At 36.5% G+C, this 22327-nt stretch overlaps 7 protein-coding genes across 7 annotated transcripts; 6 read left to right on the forward strand and 1 right to left on the reverse strand.

Annotated features, from left to right (window-relative positions):
- The first annotated feature begins 2 nt into the window (after window positions 1-2).
- On the forward strand, window positions 3-1100 carry LOC9316161 (pre-mRNA-splicing factor CWC25 homolog). Its single transcript, XM_002880048.2, is given in 3 exon segments — window positions 3-353; window positions 445-718; window positions 721-1100. Coding segments are annotated over 3 exon segments (609 nt in total). The 5' UTR covers window positions 3-165; the 3' UTR covers window positions 868-1100.
- A 127-nt stretch (window positions 1101-1227) lies between these two features.
- On the reverse strand, window positions 1228-1556 carry LOC110229447. The gene has a single exon (XM_021029659.1). It carries the CDS (start codon window positions 1526-1528, stop codon window positions 1259-1261), a length of 270 nt encoding a protein of 89 aa, XP_020885318.1. The 5' UTR covers window positions 1529-1556; the 3' UTR covers window positions 1228-1258.
- On the forward strand, window positions 1474-3813 carry LOC110229446 (pre-mRNA-splicing factor CWC25 homolog). Its single transcript, XM_021029655.1, is given in 5 exon segments — window positions 1474-1680; window positions 2009-2315; window positions 2440-2620; window positions 2623-3446; window positions 3528-3813. Coding segments are annotated over 4 exon segments (1458 nt in total). The 5' UTR covers window positions 1474-1492; the 3' UTR covers window positions 3405-3446; window positions 3528-3813.
- A 2050-nt stretch (window positions 3814-5863) lies between these two features.
- LOC9316162 lies at window positions 5864-8229 on the forward strand. Its single transcript, XM_021029657.1, has 7 exons — window positions 5864-6263; window positions 6341-6427; window positions 6524-6787; window positions 6882-7046; window positions 7124-7177; window positions 7266-7412; window positions 7567-8229. The coding sequence occupies exons 1-7, from the start codon at window positions 6105-6107 to the stop codon at window positions 7945-7947; spliced, it is 1257 nt and encodes a 418-aa protein (XP_020885316.1). The 5' UTR covers window positions 5864-6104; the 3' UTR covers window positions 7948-8229.
- Window positions 8230-8302: 73 nt separating this feature from the next.
- On the forward strand, window positions 8303-10221 carry LOC9316163. Its single transcript, XM_021029658.1, has 4 exons — window positions 8303-9553; window positions 9654-9740; window positions 9821-10048; window positions 10134-10221. Exons 1-4 carry the CDS (start codon window positions 9404-9406, stop codon window positions 10212-10214), a joined length of 546 nt encoding a protein of 181 aa, XP_020885317.1. The 5' UTR covers window positions 8303-9403; the 3' UTR covers window positions 10215-10221.
- Window positions 10222-15401: 5180 nt separating this feature from the next.
- LOC9316164 lies at window positions 15402-17562 on the forward strand. The gene is made up of 2 exons (XM_002880051.2): window positions 15402-15694; window positions 15787-17562. The coding sequence occupies exons 1-2, from the start codon at window positions 15601-15603 to the stop codon at window positions 17319-17321; spliced, it is 1629 nt and encodes a 542-aa protein (XP_002880097.1). The 5' UTR covers window positions 15402-15600; the 3' UTR covers window positions 17322-17562.
- An 846-nt stretch (window positions 17563-18408) lies between these two features.
- Window positions 18409-21447, forward strand: LOC9316165. The gene is made up of 7 exons (XM_021030008.1): window positions 18409-18664; window positions 18773-18859; window positions 18935-19165; window positions 19870-20031; window positions 20124-20177; window positions 20364-20510; window positions 20933-21447. Exons 1-7 carry the CDS (start codon window positions 18512-18514, stop codon window positions 21188-21190), a joined length of 1092 nt encoding a protein of 363 aa, XP_020885667.1. The 5' UTR covers window positions 18409-18511; the 3' UTR covers window positions 21191-21447.
- The last annotated feature ends 880 nt before the right edge of the window (window positions 21448-22327 follow it).

Here is a 22327-nt window from a genome sequence, read left to right on the forward strand (position 1 = left end):
CCAAAACAGGCCCATTAATCTAGATCAAGCCCAAAGTTCACACGCGTTTAAGAAACGGACGGCTCTGATTTCTTTTCCTCTTTCCTAAGCGGTGCTGAGATTATAAAAACCCTGGTCGAGTTTTTGAACATAGAGGAGGATAGCAGAAACTCTTGAGAAGAAACAATGGCGTTGAAGTTTCTAAACAAGAAGGGGTGGCATACGGGAAGTCTCCGTAACATTGAGAAAATATGGAAAGCTGAGCAGAAGCACGAAGCCGAGCAGAAAAAGATTGAGGAGCTTCCTCTCCAAATCCAGCAAGAGAAGGAGCGTTCTGAATTTCGCGCTATCAAAGAACTGGCCGGTCTCGTTCCGTAAGTTTTCTAGTTATCTACCTTATAATTAATTCTCTCCTAAATTCGATTTGATTGGTTTTAACCTTAGTTTTGTTGTTTATTCTTTTAGGAGGAGGCCAGAGAGATTAGAGTTCTTGTATGATATAGAATTATTAGGAGTGAAAGAGAATGCCAATAGTTCAGGACATGGTGTTTCGTTTCAGAATCAAGATCAGCGAGCCAGAGCTGATGCTAGTAGTGTCAGTAGCAGCAATAAGAAGAAGAAGCAGAAGCAGTCGCTTCCTGGTGCGTTGTTTGATGATGATAAGACAAACTTTGCCAATGATTCTTGGCGCAAATTCAACTCCGACCCTTTGCTTATCATCAGGCAGCAAGAGCAGGAGGAAGCTCGCAAATCTGTAAGTGTTCCCTTTCATTCTTTCGTTACTCCATTCATGTGTCCTGCTTGTGTGTCTGTGAGTGGTTACAGTTTTGGATAGTATTGGATTTCGATTCTGCTGCTGACCTGTTGTGGTTCTTCTTTAACAGGTGAAAAGAAAAGCGAGAGGATAGAGATGGATAGTTGAACGAGCACATGAGAAAACATCGGTGTAGAGTGTAAAGACATCGCAAGTTATCTTCTTCGGGTGTTGAATGTAAAGAAAACAAACACAGCTTTCGTTTGAATATAAACAAAATCTTTAATTGCTCTCTCTACTTCAGAAAATAGTGATGATTTTGAGGAGATGTATAGAAACATTACTCTCTAGTGAAACACACAAGCTTTTAAGATTTTTGGTTTGAAATTGTAAATGCGCCATTTGTCTTATCAATAATCTTTGCCATTGTCCTTAACTTGAGTATTTGGGAGTTTCACAGACAAATTTCAACAAGCAGTAAAAATTTCATTGGACTTAAACCAATCTAAACCGGATCCAATTAGCTTAGATTTGAGGTTTAGCACGATCATTGACAACAAGCCCATGAGGCCCAAATATATCATCGACATCACACGTTTTAAAAACGGACGGCTCCGATTCCTCCTCATTTTTTTCGTTAATACGGCGGCGACGGAGCAAATAATTGACAACCCTCGACGAGTTTTCGATTTGAACGAAACAAAAAGAAGGTGACCAGATTTTGAAGCGAGAGGAGGAGAAACAAAAAGAGAAGCAATCATGGGGATGAAATTTCTGAACAAGAAGGGATGGCATACGGGGAGTCTCCGTAACATCGAGACCGTATGGAAGGCTGAGCAAAAACAAGAAGCCGAGCAGAAAAAGCTCGAGGAGCTTCGTCTCCAGATCTTGCAGGAGAGGGAGCGTTCTGAGTTTCGTGCTCTCCAGGAACAAGCCGGTCTCATCCCGTAAGTTTGTCTTTTTCCTTACCCTCGATCCCAATTGATTTGGGTGATATCTGATTTCGGAATTAGGGTTAGCGATTTGAGTTCTTAGCGTAGAATCTATAAGATGCATCTTCTGGTAGTTTATTGGTTTTGATTAATGATTGGCGATGGAATCGGTGTTCTGAAGTTGTGGGTCGTTCTAAAGTTGTATACTTTGGAGTAATTATAGAGAATCTATAAGATGCATCTGATGGTAGTTTGATTGGGGTTTTAATGGTTGGCGATGTAATCGGTGATTTGAAGTTGTAGGTCGTTCTAAAGTATTATACTTTTTGTTATCTTATTGCAGGAGACAGGAGAGATTGGAGTTTCTGTATGATTCAGGATTAGCTGTAGGGAAGGGAAGTGCGAGTGGTTCAGGTGTTTCGTTTCAGAAAGAAGAGCAGCCTTTAGCCAAAGCTGAAGCCGGTAATAGTGCCAGTGAGAAGCCAGATCAGTCTGCTCCTGGTGCGCTGTTTGAGGAGAAGGCGCAATCTGCTAATGATTCGTGGAGGAAACTTCACTCTGATCCTTTGCTTCTCATCAGGCAGCGTGAGCAGGAAGCTCTTGCCAAAATCAAGAATAATCCTGTCAAAATGGCTCTTATTCGCAAATCGGTACGTTTCTTTTGTTCTTCTACATGGAGGGTTTTGGAATTGGGATTGCAATGGATGTCGTATATGTTTTTGCGTTTCTTTCCTTCTTACATCTGCTGACCCTGTTGGAGTGTTTCTTTTACAGGTAGAAGAAAAAGGAAAGGGTAAAGATGGAGACACAAAGGAGCACAAGAAAAAGCATAAGCGTAAAAGTGGAAAGCATCACAAGCAATCTTCATCCAGGCAGCCATCTGATTCGGAGGAAGATTCTGGTGAAGAGTATAACAGAAGAAAATCTCACCATCAGAAAACGTCAGGGACTCATGACGAAGAGAAAGTCATGATAGGCACTATGAGAGACGAAGGTCAGAACTAGATGATGAGTTCAAAAGAAGAGAAAGTCATGGTACGCACTATGAGAGACGAATGTCAGAATTGGATGATGAGTCAAAAAGAAGAGAAAGTAGGGATAAGCACTATGAGAGACAAAGGTCAGATTTGGATGATGAGTCCAAAAGAAGAGAAAGTCTTGATAAGCACTATGAGAGACGAAGGTCGGATTTGGATGATGAGTCCAAAAGAAGAGAAAGTCAAGATAAGAGACGAAGGTCAGATATTGATGATGAACCAAAAAGAAGAGATAGTCATAGAGAAACTCGGCCGAATGAGAAATATCGGAATCACTCCCCTAAAGGCGGTGTGGAAAGGGAAAATCTTAAGAGTTATGGTCAAGAGGATAAAAAGAGGAAAACAGAAGATTTAGACAATGGAAAGCATCCCTCAAGGGAGAATGAATATCAGAATAGACGCCGGAAAGGTGGCTCTAAGCTATCAGAAGAAGAAAGAGCTGCTAGATTAAAGCAAATGCAAATGGATGCAGAGGTGCATGAGGAGCAAAGATGGAGAAGATTGAAGAAAGCAGATGACACTGATGCAGTGGAAGCAGATAAGAACAAAGTAACCACGGGCAAAAGCTTTTTGGACGATGCTAATAAAAGTGTGTACGGAATTGAGAAAGGCGGGAGCTCAACAATTGAAGAAAGTGTTCGTCGCAGAAGCTATTATTCACAACGTGGAACTGCAGCTGAAGGCAATGCGTTTCGTCGCTGATGATGCAAAATATTGTTGCAGCAAAACACAATGTGTACTAAGGTTTGTGTCTTTTTAAAATTGTAGCAGTGTTTTTGGTCAGAATGTTTTTGTCACTCTTTGACATTGTGCTCCTGATTCCAGGATATCGTTGTGCATCAAGCTCTTAGGTCTTTGGATATGTGAGGACTACGAGGCTTAGGCCCATTGACATAGCCCATTAAGGGGTGGTCCAGTGTTTTATCCCGGAATCGAGCGTGGGATTTGAATTGTTAGTGTGTAATCTTATTCAGTGAGTGGGACGTTGAAATGAGATGTATGAGTCAATCAATGAATACCCGTGACATGTAGTTAAGCCATAACACTCCAAGATTCCCCTTTGTCACCTTTTAAATAAACCACGAGATGAAGCCACTCTCTCTTTTGTCTTTTTGAATATGTTTATTTTCTTTGTTTTTCTTGTCCATCTTTTAAGTATATAATTAAGTTAGTGTCCGGAGAGATTAAATAATTGAAGTTTGACCACTTAAAATTTGACCTAGGGTCGTTGGTGTGTTAAAATTTGGATTCAATTTCGAAGTTCGCATGTTGATAAGAAAAATATAAAAAGTTGGAAAAAATAAAAGAAGAAATAAAAAGGAGATTTGGTTTGTAATGGAAACATTTTGACGTGTAAGATTTTAACCTCACCTATTTTCAAAGATTCGGCAATTTGGGGTTAGAAGCTTGCAAGGAGGGTTCACGTGTAGCGTAAATGTACAATGATGTCACTTCCTACACTTTATCACGTCCTTGTATTTATAGGAGGAATAAAGCAAATGTTCAAATCAATACCAATGTTTTATTTTTGTGATTAATTTTTTAATATAATTTATAGAAGCTTGATTGATTTTATAACGAATTGCGTAATATAGTACTTTTGTGATGCCGCTGTGCCTGAATATTTTGACTTTGCAAGCAAGACTAAACTTAGAACCTAGAACTAAAGAAACAAAAAAAAAACAAATTAATCAACCATTTGAAAATAAAATATGCATTGCATATATTAATCATCTATTAATTCGAAGCATGACTCATTTGGAAAATTCGGAAGACCTTTATAGATACGGAGCCAAAATATTTGAACATCACCTAACATTTTTTGCAAGCTTCTTTGATATTAATTCTTGTTAATAAAATTTTACTTTAGTACGGAAGATAGATGCAACCAAGTTGCATGACCTTCTAAAATATCTATTGTCGTTGTAGCGGTGCACATCAATTCTTAATATTTTAAAAACTATTTTGAAAAAATCGTGTACCAAAAATACATAAATATTGTGATAAAAATGAATACAAATCAAAGAAATATTTGTATTAAAAACTTAAAAATAGAAGATATTGTACGAATTCACTACCAAAATAGACTAGATGTATTTTGGCCAATACAAAATTAATGGTATAGGACATGAGTGAGTCGGCTTAAAGAGAAAAGAAAAAAAAAATGGAAGTGGGAAATGAAGATGGAGGAGATGTAACAGAATGGAAAACGAAAGGTGTGGAAATTGATTTGAGAAGATGTCGCCTAATAATATTAACCGACAATTAGTGGCCTCTTCTCTGACTTTTGACTTATACACTGTTTTTCCACATTTGTGGTGCTCTCTCACTCCCACCCAATCACGGCCCTTCTTTTCTAATCTTACTCTATAAAAATAAATATTTTAAAACTAGTGATCATAGTGTGGAACATTTGCTTCAATAGTTGACCTAGTAATTTAATAGTATCCATATGTATATAATGTTCTTTTTGTTGCCAATATCGATATGTATATGTTTAAGGTTTTAACTTATTCGAAAGAAAAAAAAAGTATATTGTACTAGTATATCGATTTATGGTAGTTTTATATATTAGGAACTAGTATATCGTTTACATGTGATTTGTAAAATTATATAAGATTCTAAAATTTGTGTTTTATGTGGTTACAGATAATAAAAATGATAGTTAGATGACTAAATAGTAATTGCGTTGATACGGATTAGATTCTCTACCATAAGTAATTCGAATTGTTTATGTTGATGAGAAGTGTGATCAGTATTTAATAGGGCATCATTAGGCAATTTAAAAAGAATAATAGAGATTTGCATTTAATCCTTACAATCATATATACATCCTTTTTTTTTTGGTAAGGTACATCCATTTTTTTGTCTATTTAGTTTTGAATCTTTTGGTTTTAACCTTTTGTCACTTTATCAGAAAAGATTTGTAGTCATTTCCCCAAATGAAAAATATTTGAACTTGGGAACAAAAAATTTGAAATCCCAATAAAAACCTTTTAAAGTAACAAAAGAGTAGAATGTTCCAGTTCAGTAAAATTTCCCTTTTTCCATAAAGGTGACAGTAAAATAAGATACTCTTTAAAAAAAACTAACCTTCGAATTATTCCAGAAAAGAATCTGACAAAAATAAATTGAACAGAGAAAAGAAAGCAACCAATCTTATGCAATAGAATCCAAAAATTCACTTGTCTCTATTTAAAAAAACGGGTCCTTTTTTATGAAGGTTTTGCCAAAGTGTCATTAGTGCCCAGAATTTAACGCAATCCACTTCAATCCAAATCCCATACTTAAAAAAAAAAACAACACACAAAGAAAGAAAGAAGAAAAACCTCTCATCTTCTCTCAAAAAAATTCTCTCTTTCTGTTAAAGAAAGCTTAAACCTTTCTGGGTTTCTTTAAACTATGGCTGCTAACTGGACAAGGGTTATTTTCTTCTTAGCTCTGGTAATGACGGTGGTGATTCTTGCTCCTTCTGTCGTCTCCGGCGAAAATGGTTTCTCCGATCTTAAAATCCGTACTCACTTGAAACGACTCAACAAGCCAGCTCTCAAATCGATTAAGGTATAATTCACATAGATATTAGAGAAAACTCCAGAAAGTTTCATTCTTTTGCTGATTTTTTTTTGAGTTTTAAACAGAGCCCAGATGGAGATATAATTGACTGTGTTCCAATCACTGACCAACCAGCTTTTGCTCATCCTCTGCTCATTAATCACACTGTCCAGGTTTGGAATTTGTTCTGTTTACTCTGTTTTTTTTGTTTGGATTCTATTCTCTGTGGTTTGTTGTTTTGACATTGTTTGTTAATGGGTTTATTATAGATGTGGCCAAGTTTTAACCCAGAAAGTGTTTTTAGTGAGAGTAAAGTTTCATCAAAAACCAAGAATCAGCAGTCTAATTCTATAAAGCAGCTTTGGCATGTGAATGGGAAATGTCCAGTGAACACAATTCCCATCAGAAGAACGAGAAGGCAAGATCTTTATCGAGCGAATTCCGTTGAGAATTACGGTATGAAGAATCAGAAAAGTATCCCTAAACCTAAATCTTCTGAGGCACCTAATGTCCTTACACAAAATGGTCATCAGGTAATATTTTTCTTCACATTTGAATTGTTTTTTTTTTTTACCCATTTTTGTTGTGTCCATTAACCTCGTTATCTATCTTATGGTGTTGATTTAGCACGCGATAATGTATGTCGAAGATGGGATTTTCTACGGGGCTAAAGCGAAGATAAATGTATGGAAGCCTGATGTCGAAATGCCTAATGAGTTTAGCTTGGCTCAGATTTGGGTTTTGGGTGGAAATTTTAACTCTGATCTTAATAGTATTGAAGCTGGTTGGCAGGTATGTTTGGTCTTTCGGTTTTCGGTAATTCGTTCCTGAAAAAGAAACTGTTCTTGATTCAAAGATTTGTGTTTCAGGTCAGCCCACAATTGTATGGTGATAACCGGACCAGACTCTTCACTTATTGGACTGTAAGTTTCTGAATATTCAAATTTGATTTTTGTTTTGTGTTTGGCTTTCTTGAAGAATCATTCTTTTGTCTCTCCCTTGTGAAAACAGAGTGATGCATACCAAGGCACAGGCTGCTATAATCTTCTGTGCTCAGGATTTGTTCAAATTAATAGGGAAATCGCAATGGGGGGATCGATCTCTCCTTTATCAAACTACGGAAACTCTCAGTATGACATTACCATACTCATCTGGAAGGTAAACCAACAACAAAAATCCAAATTGTTACCATCTCTGAAAACTATGTGTTACCATCTATTTAGTGATTTAGGTTTGTTTGGCATGAAACTTATGCTACTGATCGGTTTTGGTTTAGCTTTGGTTTGAAAATTTTCAGTTTTGTTTTCCTCAGGACCCAAAAGAAGGACATTGGTGGTTACAATTTGGAGAGAAATACATAATCGGATACTGGCCAGCTTCACTCTTCTCTTACTTATCAGAAAGTGCATCGATGATCGAATGGGGAGGCGAAGTGGTTAACTCGCAGTCTGAGGAAGGACAACACACGACCACTCAGATGGGAAGTGGGAGGTTTGCAGAGGAAGGTTGGGGAAAAGCAAGTTACTTCAAGAACGTTCAAGTAGTCGATGGATCGAATGAACTGAGAAACCCGGAAAATCTTCAAGTCTTTACTGATCAAGAGAACTGTTACAATGTGAAAAGTGGGAATGGAGGTTCTTGGGGAAGTTACTTCTACTATGGTGGTCCTGGTCGAAACCCTAATTGCCCTTAAGATTTGGTCGACTTACTCACATTGCAGATCATTCCAAATCAATTGTATAAAAACATATAATCTATATATACACATTCTTAAGTATATTATTAATTTCAGGTTTGAAGAGTGGTTTATTGTATATTCAAATTCTGCAGAATTTGTTTGTTTGTTTGTTTGAGAGTGTTTTCTCTGTTTCCATGGAGTGAAGAGAAGATAAATTTCTTTAAAGAACATGGTCCCATGTGTATACTGAAATCAAATGATCACATTATTAATGAATATTGTATTTATTGTTGTGTATGAGTGGTACTTTGTTTTCAGTGACCTGTGTTAATAGCTTTGTCTGTATATACCAAAACATGGAGATGGGACTTTTGGTTTTTGGATCTTCATTAATCACTCATGTTTAACAGTATCTATTTGAATTATTGGCCAATCTTCATTAAACTAATATCATGAATAAATCTATTAATTCTTATTGTGATACTTCATATATAAGACTAACATAAACTTTGTTTTTATCAGCAGGCTTCCATTGTATTGGAACTATGATCAACAAAACCAATTTTTATTTTCAAGATTTATCCTTTTTTATGTAGCCCATAAGCAAGTTAAATTTTACAATATAGAAAGTTTTTCTTAAGATAATTTCAAACTAAATCTATGTTGAACTACAGATCTATCTTTCCTGGCCACTGTTAAAGTCAACGAAATTTTTTGGGCCAGAAGCCACAAGAGAGTTGACTTTGATCGCGTTGACGAGTTTTCAATCATAAAAGCATAATCAAGTTAACATAGTAAGAGAATTATAATTAATGTAATATTCAATGGTGCCAAAAGAAAGTTCAATAAAAGAGTGTACCGACCATATTAGAAATTAATCTCGAAATTTAATAATGAACTGATGCAATTTTCAAGTTCGTCACCTCAGACGGAATGGTTCATGACAGACTAACAAATGATATTTTAATTTTATTAGAATGATAATTGATTTATATTCTTCTTGTCACAGATAATTTATTTGTATAGATAACGTCGAAGACGAGGTTACATAATATATAATCTGCAGTTCACTTAGATTAATCATACATCGTTTGGTCAAATGTCATTTTATATTTTCGCAAGAATTATCTGGCCGGTTAATCAAAGCTATGCATGCATGTATACAAGGTTTATTTAGCTAAGACTCGAACCTGAATTTTATGGATTCAAATCTAGATTTTGTGAAATAATAATGTGACTGGTAAAAACTAAAGATATGGAGTTGCATTATAAAACTTCAGTCAACGATTTGGCAAACATTTTATATAAGCACTAACCTACCTAAATATTCACAGTGAAAATTTTGGGTATTAATATATAGGAGTTGAGAAGACCAGTTAAGAAAAAAATAATAATTTATGAAACATAAGCAATCTACTCCTATAAAGTCCAATGAATACTGTCTTAAAGTTTTGCTAAGAACTGTATTACCATGAGAATGACCGGTTTCATAGTAGCTGTGATGGTGACAGCAGTGATATTCGTCATTTGTGTTGATGGAAACGAGTTCTTTGATCACCGCGAAATTAAAGTACTTCGACATTTGAAACGGTTCAACAAGCCTACTGTTAAATCCATTAAGGTATATCTTATATAAATTTCATATGCAAATTTCATGACAAAAAGAAAGTACTTTTTATAGAGATGGTTTCTAAAGGATTCTAATTAATCTTTTCTTATAGAGTGAAGATGGAGATGTAATAGATTGTGTTCCTATCACTAATCAACCGGCTTTTGATCATCCTTTACTTAAAAACCATACCATCCAGGTTTGGTTTCACTCCCAGTCTCTCTATTGTTTGAAAACATGATTTTTGAATCAATTATGACGCAAAGTTTACACATACAGATGAGACCGAGTTTCTACCCGGTAAGTGATTCTACATACACCAAGAAAGAGGCAAAGGCTATAACTCAGGTTTGGCACAAGACTGGAGAGTGTCCCAAAAACACTGTTCCAATCAGAAGAACAAAGAAAGAAGATCTTTTAAGACCAAAATCCATCAGGAGTTTTGGGAGAAAGTCACATCAAAGCATCCCACGAACTACAACCTTTGATCCAACATTAGGTCATCAGGTACAACTACATGCACACACACACACATGTATTATTGTTAATGTCTTGTGGCTTACACTTTTCATTTCTTTTGGAGTGCCTTTAGTACACCTTGATGGGTGTGAGGAATGGAAAATTTATGGGACTTGGGTACATACCTTTTCCCTCAAGTTACCTCTCCATTTAACCCCGGAATGGATAATTTGCAATCATTAGGACCGAAAAACAGGAAACTATTAGGACATAATGTCCCACATCGGAAGTTGGAAGGGATCCTAAGTAATATATAAGGGATATGGGCCACTCCACTCATTGCCAATTGGTTTTGAGTTGGAAGCCCATATTCTAATATGGTAGCAGAGCCAGATCCACACATGTCCAACCCGATCCGACCCAAAGATGGTCCAATCATCGACGAGGCCCAAAATTGATGCCGTCGATCTAAGCCCGAACATTTCGAGATTAATGGCCAAAGAGCCATCATCTCGAGGGGGCGTATTAGGACATAATATCCCACATCGGAAGTTGGAAGGGATCCTAAATAATATATAAGGGATATGGGCCACTCCACTCATTGCCAATTGGTTTTGAGTTGGATCAGCTCGCCGATGCATTGACGAAACCACTTCCACGGCCACGCTTCACCGAACTAAATTGCAAGATTGGAGTGCAAGAACTCCCTCCATCTTGAGGGGGTGTATAAGGAGTTGTAAATATTAAGGATCTTATTGTAATTAGTATAAGTTTAAACCATAGTCTAATTACTATATATGTTGTAAATCATTTCTCCTAATGAATCAATTCACGCTCATCTTACAGAAACTGGTGGCTTAGGGTCAATGAAAAGGACATTATTGGGTACTGGCCAGGCTCGTTGTTCAGTTCTCTAGGAAGAGAAGCTACCAGAGTTGAATGGGGAGGCGAAATCATTAACTCGAAGACCGGTGGGAGACACACAACCACAGATATGGGAAGTGGGCATTTTGCAGACGAAGGTTTTAAGAAAGCAAGCTATGTCAGAATTCAGAAATCTTAAGATAGTTGATGGAACCAATACTCTTAGAGAACCACAAGGACTTTACTTGTTCGCTGATAAACATAACTGTTACAATGTTAAGATAGGAAATGGTGGAACCTCTTCGGGGACTCATTTCTTCTATGGTGGTCCTGGTCGAAACGTTAAATGTCCTTGATTTGATATGTGTGTGTTCAAAGCTTTTGATATTTTCACATAGATGTCTGTATTTGAATAAGAATAGTCATTTAAGAAAAAAATCCACGTCATTAGAGATGATTCTTTAATTTGATTTGTTTTTTTAAAAAAAATCTATCAACAACAGTCTGTCGATAGTGAAACTGAAATAACTCGAGAATAATAAAGACGTATATATTGATTGTTAACTAAATACATCTGTTTTAGATAAAATTCGAAAAATAAATAAATGTAAGAACATTGCACGTTTAATAAATGTAAATTAAACCATGTTCGTTATTCTTTGACCACTTGAGGAATCGTTTGGACGGTAGAATATTATCAATGGCTAATTAATATTATCATTACTCATTAGTCACTATAAATATCTTGGCAAATACCTGGGAATGCCAGTTCTGAAAAAGCGAATTAATAAAGATACGTTTGGGGAGGTGTTAGAGAAGATGACCTCGCGATTATCGGGATGGAAGGGCCGTTTTTTGAGTCTGGCAGGACGAGTTACATTGACCAAAGCAGTCTTGACTTCGATCCCTGTTCATTCTATGAGTACAATCTGTTTGCCAATATCAATTTTGGAGAAATTGGAACAAGTGTCTCGCTCTTTTGTGTGGGGAAGCTCACCGGAACATAAAAAGCAGCACCTGATTTCGTGGAGTAGAGTCACGAAGGCTAAGTCAGAGGGAGGACTGGGTATAAGAACGACGAAGGACACAAATAGGGCACTGATAGCGAAGCTTGGGTGGCGACTAATTCATGATGACAGCAGCCTTTGGGCACGGGTGTTACGAAAGAAGTACAGAGTGGGTGATGTTAGAGACGCGTCCTGGTTGGTGGCGAAGAGCTCTTGGTCGTCAACTTGGCGAAGTATAACGACGGGGCTGAGGGAAGTTGTGATACCAGGCACTAAGTGGGTGTTAGGGGATGGCAGCCAGGTTCGTTTTTGGAAGGATAAATGGCTGGGAAACAAATTTCTGAGTGAAGGTGGCTCTGTTTCCTTGCCACACGGAGCAGACACGGTGCTGGCCAGAGACTTATGGCAGGATGGTAGAGGGTGGAGGATGGATAGAATTGCGCCGCATGTACCGGAGGGTGTGAGGCTTGAGCTATTCTCCGTGGTGCTAGACAAGGTGACTGGGTCTCGGGATCGTCTAGCTTGGGGAGAGAGTGATGACGGAGAGTTCTCTGCTAAGACCGCTTATGCAATGTTGGTAAGAGATGATGCACCACGATCTAACTTGGCTGCGTTTTATGGCCGAGTTTGGAAGCTAGTCGCGCCGGAGAGAGTGAGGATTTTTCTCTGGCTTGTTGGTAACCAGGCCCTGATGACGAACACGGAGAGGTATAGACAGTGCCGGTCCAAACATTTTGAGTGCCCTAAGCGAAAAAAAACATTGTCGACCAAAATTTACTTTTAAAAAATTTCTAGAAAATAATCATTCCATTTTGTCAAATTTAGCTGTATAATTTGGTTGTTAGGAATGATTAAGAGATGCTAACTATATATTATGATTGCTAAAACTGTATATATGTATATGTTTTTATGATTACACGACAAATTTGTAAGTTTCTTTTGTTTAAACCACTTCATACATCTACACGTACTTCAGTAAAGAAACAAATAACATTAAACTCACATGATTTTTTAGAGAATTACATAGTTAAATTCAATACTTAAGAAAAACTTGAGAAATACCATACAAAATACACAAACATTTACTTACAAAAATGTGAGACAATATAATATCAAGTGGAGGCCCTAAGCAGCCGCTTCCCTTGCTTATGCTAAGGGCCGGCACTGGGTATAGACGACACTTAAGTACTTCAGATCTATGCCAGGTTTGCAAGGCAGGAAGTGAATCTATCATACACATTCTTAGAGATTGTCAAGCAATGCGGGGAATCTGGGAGAGGATAGTACCTAGGCGGCGAAGAAATACTTTCTTTGAGCAATCGGTCCTTGAATGGGTTTTTGATAATCTTGGGGATGAGGGTAAAGCTTTTGACAGCACTTGGTCCACGATGTTTGCTATGGCAGTTTGGTGGAGCTGGAAATGGCGATGTGTTAATGTGTTTGGGAATAATGGAAAATGCCGGGATAGAACAAGGTTTATTAAGTATAAAGCACAAGAGGTCACCTTGGCTAGTGTAAAGAAGATGATGGCTAAGCCGCAAGTCAGCAGGATTGAATCTATGGTAGGTTGGGTGGCGCCATCGGAAAGTTGGTTCAAATTGAACACGGATGGTGCATCACGAGGGAATCCGCGACTGGCAACGGCGGGAGGGGTGCTACGAGATGGAGATGGAGTTTGGCGGGGAGGCTTCGCTCTCAATATTGGGCGGTGTACGGCCCCTTTGGCGGAATTGTGGGGAGTATATTATGGTCTTTATATTGCTTGGGAGCGAGGAATAAGACGGTTAGAGGTGGAAGTAGATTCGGAGCTGGTTGTTGGATTCTTACGGACGGGGGTGAGTGAGAGGCATCCGCTGTCGTTCCTGGTACGCTTGTGCCATGGCTTTGTCACGAAGGACTGGATAGTCCGTTTTTCACATGTGTATAGGGAGGCTAACCGTCTTGCGGATGGGTTAGCGAACTATGCGTTTACTTTGCCTATTGGCTTTCATGCTTTTGATACTGTTCCGGTTGTTGTTGATTCTTTGTTTAGCGATGACTTGATTGGGTCTGCGCGCCCGAGACGAATTCGTGTGTAATTTTTTATTTTTTCTTAATAAAATGGGAGACTAGTCTCCCCTCTCTTACCAAAAAAAAAAATATCTATACTAGTATTTTTGCAACACTTTGGTGACGGGTGGGTAAAAATGTTTTCGGATATATCGGATACTCGACCCGTTTTTAAAATTCCTTCACAAAAAATTTGTTGGGTCGGGTTATATTTAACCCAACTCATACACCGGATATTTCATATTTAATAATTTAGATATTTAGAAGATTTGATTAAGATTTATAATTATGATTCTCCTATCATCTTTGTTTGATTTGTTTTTTACTATTTTGAATCATCATATAATACATAAAGTAGAAAAAAAAATCAAGTTTTTTTCAGCATATACTGTGATTCGAAATTTAAAAAACGGACATATATTATCCAATTGACGAAAATGTGTGTTCAACGTTCTACATCGATTAAAATATTTAGACAATGATTTAGAATCATATCATAAATAAGAACAATAATAAAATAAATGAGTTTTTTTACCGGACGGGTTTGGCGGGACGGGTTTTTGAATCAACAATAATAAAAAGATTAAAATATCATTAATCCGCCGCTTCAATACAGATTAAATCCTTTTTTTTAAGACCACAAATATTAGACATATTAAATCAGTCTCATTTAGAAAAGATTGTATAAAACCAAAAATTGTCCCGTTGTATAATGTCCCGTGGTCTTACAGGATGATATGATTTGTAAACTTTTATATATAATAAATAATCATTAAATTTGAAAATAAAAACAAATCACGGACGGATTAAGAAATTACGGAACATGTTATATTTCGGAAATGATTTATATGGCGGACGAATTTGAATCAATATTTATATACCACTTTAATACGGGTTAAATCCTCTGTTTATTAATAATTATCTCGTGGACTCGTGGTATACCGTTACTTAATAACAATTATAAACTATAATATAAATAAATATGTTGTAAGGAGATACAATTTACAAAATATTTTTATACTAACTTTAAAATTAAATCATCCTGCGGTGTACCGCGGGTTAAAATCTAGTTAAAAAATATAACGCATGAATCCGTTAAAAACAAAACTATAAAGAATTAGATGTATTATTTTCAAATTGTATAGATGTGATTTATATAAACAAACGTGGACATATATTTCTGAGAAAAAAACATGGACATATTAAACGTGGAGTATATAATTGTAGAGCTTAAATGTGTATTATGTGACCTATTACCTATATATACACAATGTTTTGCCATGATGATATTATTCATAACAAACAATTCACAGGGGAAAAAAATCCAAAGAGATCTTGGAACAAAAAAAGAAAAACAAACCCAAGAGAAGTAACATACGTAATGGTTAGACGTGCAAAACATGGCTAAAATTCTAGAACAAACTATGATGATCGAATCAAAGGCCACACAACATAACAGTGATTTGCGATGACTTTTCGTTTCACAATAAATACTAGACATGTGCTGAGTTTCTATTTAGATAATACCAAATCTTTGAATTTTTGTGTATGTGGTTGATCTAACTCGACCAATTATATTGATTCTGTCCCCATTTCCCTTTAATTCTGTCTTTACCACACCACAACACTAATCATAAAAAGTCACTATTTGTCTTTGATTTTGAATTCGTGAATATCAAAATGGGTAACAAATCCTCTGCTCAAAGTTCAACACCTTCTTTGCCGATTGATTCTACCTTCAATCTTCCTTCTCCATTACCATCTTGGCCTCCAGGTTCTTGTTTAGATTTTTACTTGTTGTTTTTCCTCTGTTTCAGCTCTGTTTTTTTTTTTTGATGTGTATGAATTTTTGTTTTGATTTTACAGGAGAAGGATTTGGGCAAGGGAGAATCGATTTGGGAGGTCTTGAAGTTTTCCAAGTAGAAATATTTAACAAAGTATGGACTGTATACGAAGGAGGACAAGATAATCTCGGAGCCACTTTCTTTGAGCCGTCTTCAATACCAGAAGGCTTTACGATTCTCGGGTTCTACGCTCAACCTAATAACCGCAAGCTTTTCGGAAGGACACTTGTCGGAAAAGACCTCTCCGGCGACTCTTTGAGACCCCCGGTGGATTTTCTTCTTCTTTGGAGCGGCAAATCTACAAAGGTAGAGAACAACGGGGTTGAAACTGGATTCTTTTGGCAGCCTGTACCTCCTGATGGTTACAATGCAGTGGGTCTAGTCGTTGCAACCTCAGGTGAGAAACCTCCTCTAGATAAGATCCGTTGTGTCCGTTCCGATTTGACAGATCAATCGGAGTCTGACGCTCTGATATGGGAAACTAATGGGTTTAGCATTTCGAGTTCTAAACCTGTTAACAGAGGAACACAAGCCTCTGGAGTCTGCATTGGCACGTTCTTCTCAAACTCTCCAACTCCGACCTTACATTGTCTGAAAAACAACAAATTCGATTTTTCTTGCATGCCAAGCAAGCCCCAGATCGATGCTCTGTTTCAAGCTTACGCCCCTTGGATCTATTTCCACAAAGATGAGAAGTATCTCCCATCATCTGTCAACTGGTTCTTCAGCAACGGTGCCTTGCTTTACAAGAAAGACGATGAATCAAACCCAGTTCCAGTCGAACCAAACGGTTTAAACCTTCCCCAAGGTGAATCCAACGATGGTCTCTACTGGTTAGACCTACCTGTTGCTTCTGACGCAAGGAAACGAGTTCAAGGTGGTGATTTGCAGAGCATGGAAGTGTATCTGCACATAAAACCTGTTTTCGGTGGAACCTTCACAGACATAGCCGTGTGGATATTTTATCCGTTCAACGGCCCGTCACGAGCCAAGCTCAAGGCCGCTACAATCCCGTTGGGGAAAATCGGCGAACACATTGGAGACTGGGAACATTTCACTCTCCGAATAAGTAACTTCAATGGCAAGCTATATAGGATGTATCTGTCGCAACACAGCGGAGGAAGCTGGACAGATGCTTCGGAGATCGAGTTTCAAGGCGGAAGAAACAAACCGGTGGCTTATGCTTCTTTGAATGGACATGCAATGTACTCAAAACCGGGACTTGTGTTGCAAGGCAAAGACAATGTGGGGATCAGGAACGATACTGGAAAGAGTGAAAAAGTAATTGATACGGCGGTTAGGTTCAGGGTTGTTGCAGCAGAGTATATGAGAGGAGAAGTGGAGGAGCCGGCTTGGTTGAATTATATGAGACATTGGGGACCAAAGATTGATTATGGTCATGAAAATGAGATTAGAGGTGTGGAAAAGATTATGGTTGGGGAGAGTCTTAAGAATACGTTTAGGAGTGCGATTAAAGGATTGCCTAATGAAGTTTTTGGAGAGGAAGGGCCTACCGGTCCAAAGCTGAAGCGGAATTGGTTAGGTGATGAAGTTTGAACCTCTCTGTTTTTTTTTTTCTTCTGGTTTTGTGGATCTCCTACTTGTGTTTCGTTTCTCGGTTTATTAGCGCCTTAAGGGACATTTCCGAAGACAGTTGTTTTCCTTTTTCTGATGTTTTGTAGTTTTTGTTCATTGTTAATTTACCATGTTCAAGTTCTTAACGTCTCGCCTTTATTTTACACAGACGTATGTCGCCTGTAAGTTACTTGTAAATTATTTATCATGTTCGTTGTCCGCCTCTAGCCAAGTCACTTGAAATTTTTTTTGCCCAAGTTTAATTAAGATTACAACTTTTACGTTACATATGATTTAAAATCTGTAAACCAAATTTTTTTTTATAAAAATTTCATTACTATAAAAATGTATATTCGATTTAGATAGTCTAGTATTTTAATTGTAGATGATATTTACATGGGTGATCGATCATCTAGTTTCCCCTTCAATATTTTCTGTTTACGAATAAATGCATGTGAACGAATTTAGAAAAACTAATGTAGAAGATTGACCCATGACTTAAACAGCATCTAATCAGTGTGTCATTTGGGCAAGAAAATTGTTCGAGTGACTCGAGTCAAAAGCGGGCATTTTCCATTCTTTTTCCGCCAAAGGCGAGATTTAATATTGGATTTGTTTTGCACCTTTTTTCGTTTTGTGATGTTTCGTAACCTTAGGTTTCCTTTATATCCTTAAAATTTCGTTAAAATGTCTTTTCTTTTGTATTGTCAATTAATGTTTTTCAGAATACTGTTTTGTTATAAACAAAAAAAAATCTTTTATCTCAAATTATGACGTCATATCTTCACATAAAATCTTATTTCCACGATGACGTTAAGTTCCCAAAATTTGAATAGGTCAGAACGTATGTTATACTTTCTTTTGAATTTTCATGATTGGAAACTATGTCCTTGAAAATAACGCGTTTCATCACAAGATGGGGTGATGTTTTAAGGCATGAGTCAATTTGATTGATTTATCATGGTGTAGTTATTGTAACCACTGAAAATCTACCTCAAAATGATAAAGTCTTTTAGCTCTAGTTTCTTAACTTTTAGAATATATGATAAAGTCATGAGTCAACTCTTAATCTACACCTATAAATTACAAAGAGTAGTTGATAAAATTTTATAGAAATCCAAAGAGTGCTATCTAAAAGAGTTCTTAATAACACTGTTAAATAGTTTGTTAACATGATGGGAGTGGCCAGTTTTGCGGTAGCTCTGATGGTAACGTCACTGATAATCGCTACTTGCGCTGATGGAAAAGAGTTCTCTCACCACCGGGAAGTTAAAGTACAAAGATTTTTGAAGCAGCTTAACAAGCCAGCTCTTAAATCCATTAAGGTATCATCTTATACAAATTCCATATGCATGCATATACTTCATGCTTTGAATAAATTCGCGCACAATTTTTTTTTGAGACTAACTGTTTTGCTTTAATCTTTCTTACAGAGTGAAGACGGCGATATAATTGACTGTGTTCCAATAACTAGCCAACCCGCTTTTGATCATCCTTTGCTTAAAAATCACACCATTCAGGTTTGCTATCATTTACAATCTCTGTTTTGTTTACACATACATGACCGTGTTAAAACAGGAAGTCTTCTCACGTAGGTAAAACCAAGTTTTGTCCCAGAAGGGGAAGGTGACTCTACGTACATGAAGAAGAAGACAAAGGCTACTCAAGTGTGGCACAAAGATGGAGAGTGCCCAGAAAAAACAATCCCGATAAGAAGAACAAAAAAAGAAGATATCTTACGAGCAAAATCCCTTGAAAGATTCGGGAAAAAGAATCATCAATACAGTCCTGAAGATACATCCTCTAGTCCAAATTATCACCATGAGGTATGTGTTGCTCTTTTTCAAATACTCTTTTCTAGATTAGTTATACTAAAGGGTGGACGCGAAATATATGTGATTCGCTCTAATTGACATACTTCTGATATGTATTTTACTGACTTAAGTCCGTTTTAAAGCTACCCAGACATTCGAGGTTTAAGTATCTCCAAAATTTGGATATTAGATTGAATATATGATATTTAAAAGTAATACTCTAAGATACCACTTAACTAATTAGTTTTTGTTCCTACCCAAAAAAAACTAATTAGTTTTTGTTCCAAAAGTATAATCACTATTTTTTTTCAAATACCAGTATATATATACTTTTTAGTCCAAAAATACCACACACACTAAAAATAATTTTAAGGGATCATAATTTAAAAGTTTAGATTTACTATTTTGTATTTAGGGTTTAGAGTTGTTTAAGAAAAATATAAAAAAACAAGTAATAATATTTTCGGAACAAAACTCATTCTAGTAGTATTTTTGAGTAACAAATGATTAAAAATGATAATAAAAAAAAAAAATTAGGTACGTTTTTTATATTAATAGAAATTAATTTATGTGTGCAAAAATACCATTCACATTCAAAAATTGCAGATTAATCTTACAAAATTAAAAGTAATATGCAATATAACCCTTTTCGCTATCACATATTTACAATATATATTATGTGTCGAATCCTAATCACACGACTTTCCCTGGTTTAGTACGCGTTCATGGGTGTGAGAAACGGAAAATTTTACGGGACAAAAGCCTCGATAAATATCTGGAAACCAAATGTAGCAGATCCCAGCGAATTCAGCTTGTCACAGACTTGGCTCGTATCTGGAGTAGGCACTAGTCGTAACACTATTGAAGCTGGTTGGCAGGTTTGGACTTCCACCCTTAATATAATGACGTCTTGTTCATATGCAGGACATCATAATTAACACAACCTGAATTTGTTTGTCTTAATTTATAGGTTTATCCAGGAATGTACGGTGATAATAATCCTAGATTATTTGTTTATTGGACCGTAAGTTCCCATTTTTCCACCCTAATTAAACACAGTCACTTCAAAATAGACAAGTTTGTTTCTATTCGACGTGTTGAGAATCCGAAACCACATTTATTTTCACTTCAAAATATGTTTTATCTTGTAAATTAAGATTCCTTCTTTACTAATGAAAGTTCATGCTTATATATATGATATTATGATTAGAGCGATGGATACCAAAAGACAGGATGCTACAATCTCCTGTGCGGCGGTTTTGTTCAGACGAACAACCAGTACTCTGTAGGTGGATCCTACAATACCGTGTCAGAATACGACGGAGCTCAACTAAGTCTCAACCTACTTATATGGAAGGTAATAATACCGTAATTCCTTTATCCACCTTAACAAGTCACCAGTAGGCAGATTCATAAGATTAAAGACCAGTTAAAATTATACCAACGATCTAATCGTATAGTTTACATCTACTTTATGAATCTATTATAATTTCCAAATGTTTCCATCTGTATTTTGCTCACTTAAAACCGTAAATAAAGTCCCTCCACTAAATCCAATTTAAATTAGCAAAACAAAATCTCATATCCTTTACTAAAGGAAAAGTCAAGCCAGTGAAAATAACCTTTGTTAATATATTATTATATATTTATTTTACACGCAAATAACTCATAATTAAAATTTAGTGGAAAAGTCCTTTCTTAACAGTATGTAATATATTAGAGGCAATCTTGTTTTCTAACTCTTCATCAACATGAAATGGATACTTTTGCGATCATCAGGACCAAAAAACAGGAAACTGGTGGCTAAAGATAAATGACAATGACATTATCGGGTACTGGCCCGGCTCGTTGTTCAATTCTCTAGGAGATGGAGCTATAAAAGTTGAATGGGGAGGCGAAATCTTCACGCAAACCAGTAAGACACACACAACCACCGATATGGGAAGTGGGCATTTTGCAGAGGAAGGGTTTAAGAAAGCGAGCAATGTACGAAATATTATGATAGTTGATGGGACAAATGCTCTGAGAGAACCATAAGGACTTTACTCCGTTGCTGATAATCGTAATTGTTACAACGTTGTAGCAGGAAATGGTGGAACTCCCTTTGGTACTCATTTCTTCTATGGTGGTCCTGGTCAGAACGCTATGTGCCCTTGATCTGATCTGTGTGTTCAAAGAAGCTTTTGAGATTTCGAATCTATGTTTGATCCTATCTTTAATTATAGTTAAGTGTCTTTATCTATGTGTAAGGTTTCATATATAGTTTATAATAAAGAACATTTATGTTTGTTCCAGTCCTCTGTTTATAAATCAAGTTTGTAGAAATAAATAAGAAGACGACATCAAGTGGAAACTCTCAACATTATAGAAGAGTTAATTGACACTCAACGGCAAAAGGACCTAAACGGTGATGATGTGGTTTTGTGGAGACGAAAGGACGACAAATTTCAAACCGCTTTTTAGTTCTAAAGATACGTGGCATCATATCCGAGAAGCACATCCCATAAAAGTCTGGTGGAACGGGATTTGGTTCTCATACACAACTCGAAAATTAGCTTGCATATCTTGGCTTGCAATGCATAATCGACTCTAAAAAATTTCTTTGTTTGAATTAATTTAACATTCGATTCAAAAAAGAAAAACAAATGAAAAAAACCAAGGGGATAATGGGATATCCGATGATTATAAATCTAAAAAAATAATCTAATTTTATGGCTTAATTTTCAATGGGAAGCTTCCAAACGGAAAAAAATAAAAGATTGTGTTCGAACCACCAATTAACGGGCTTTCGATCATTCATAGTCAGGCTTCCCATTATTCCCTTGGTTTTGAATTTCATTTCAGTTATTTATTGCTAAAACTTGATTGATGATCACCTTTCACCGAGTGAGAGTCTTAGAGATTTAAAGAAGTTTAGCGCACAAAAAATATTTGTTTAAAAGCTGCTCACATCAGACCAATTTTCTTGCCCAAATTACACGTTCTTGTAAATTGTCATGATACGGATCCGAAAATGATAAATTCTTTCAGCACTAATTTCTTAATTTATACATGATATATGATGCACTTGGATTAATTTTTCTTTCCCTAGTAACGCGTTTCATCACAAGATTGGGTGATGTTTAAGTCATGGGTCAATTTTCACTGATTTCCATTCCATGGTGTTATTACTGC

The sequence above is a fragment of the Arabidopsis lyrata genome (assembly GCF_000004255.2).
Source record: "Arabidopsis lyrata subsp. lyrata unplaced genomic scaffold ARALYscaffold_4, whole genome shotgun sequence".
NCBI classification, from domain to species: domain Eukaryota; kingdom Viridiplantae; phylum Streptophyta; class Magnoliopsida; order Brassicales; family Brassicaceae; genus Arabidopsis; species Arabidopsis lyrata.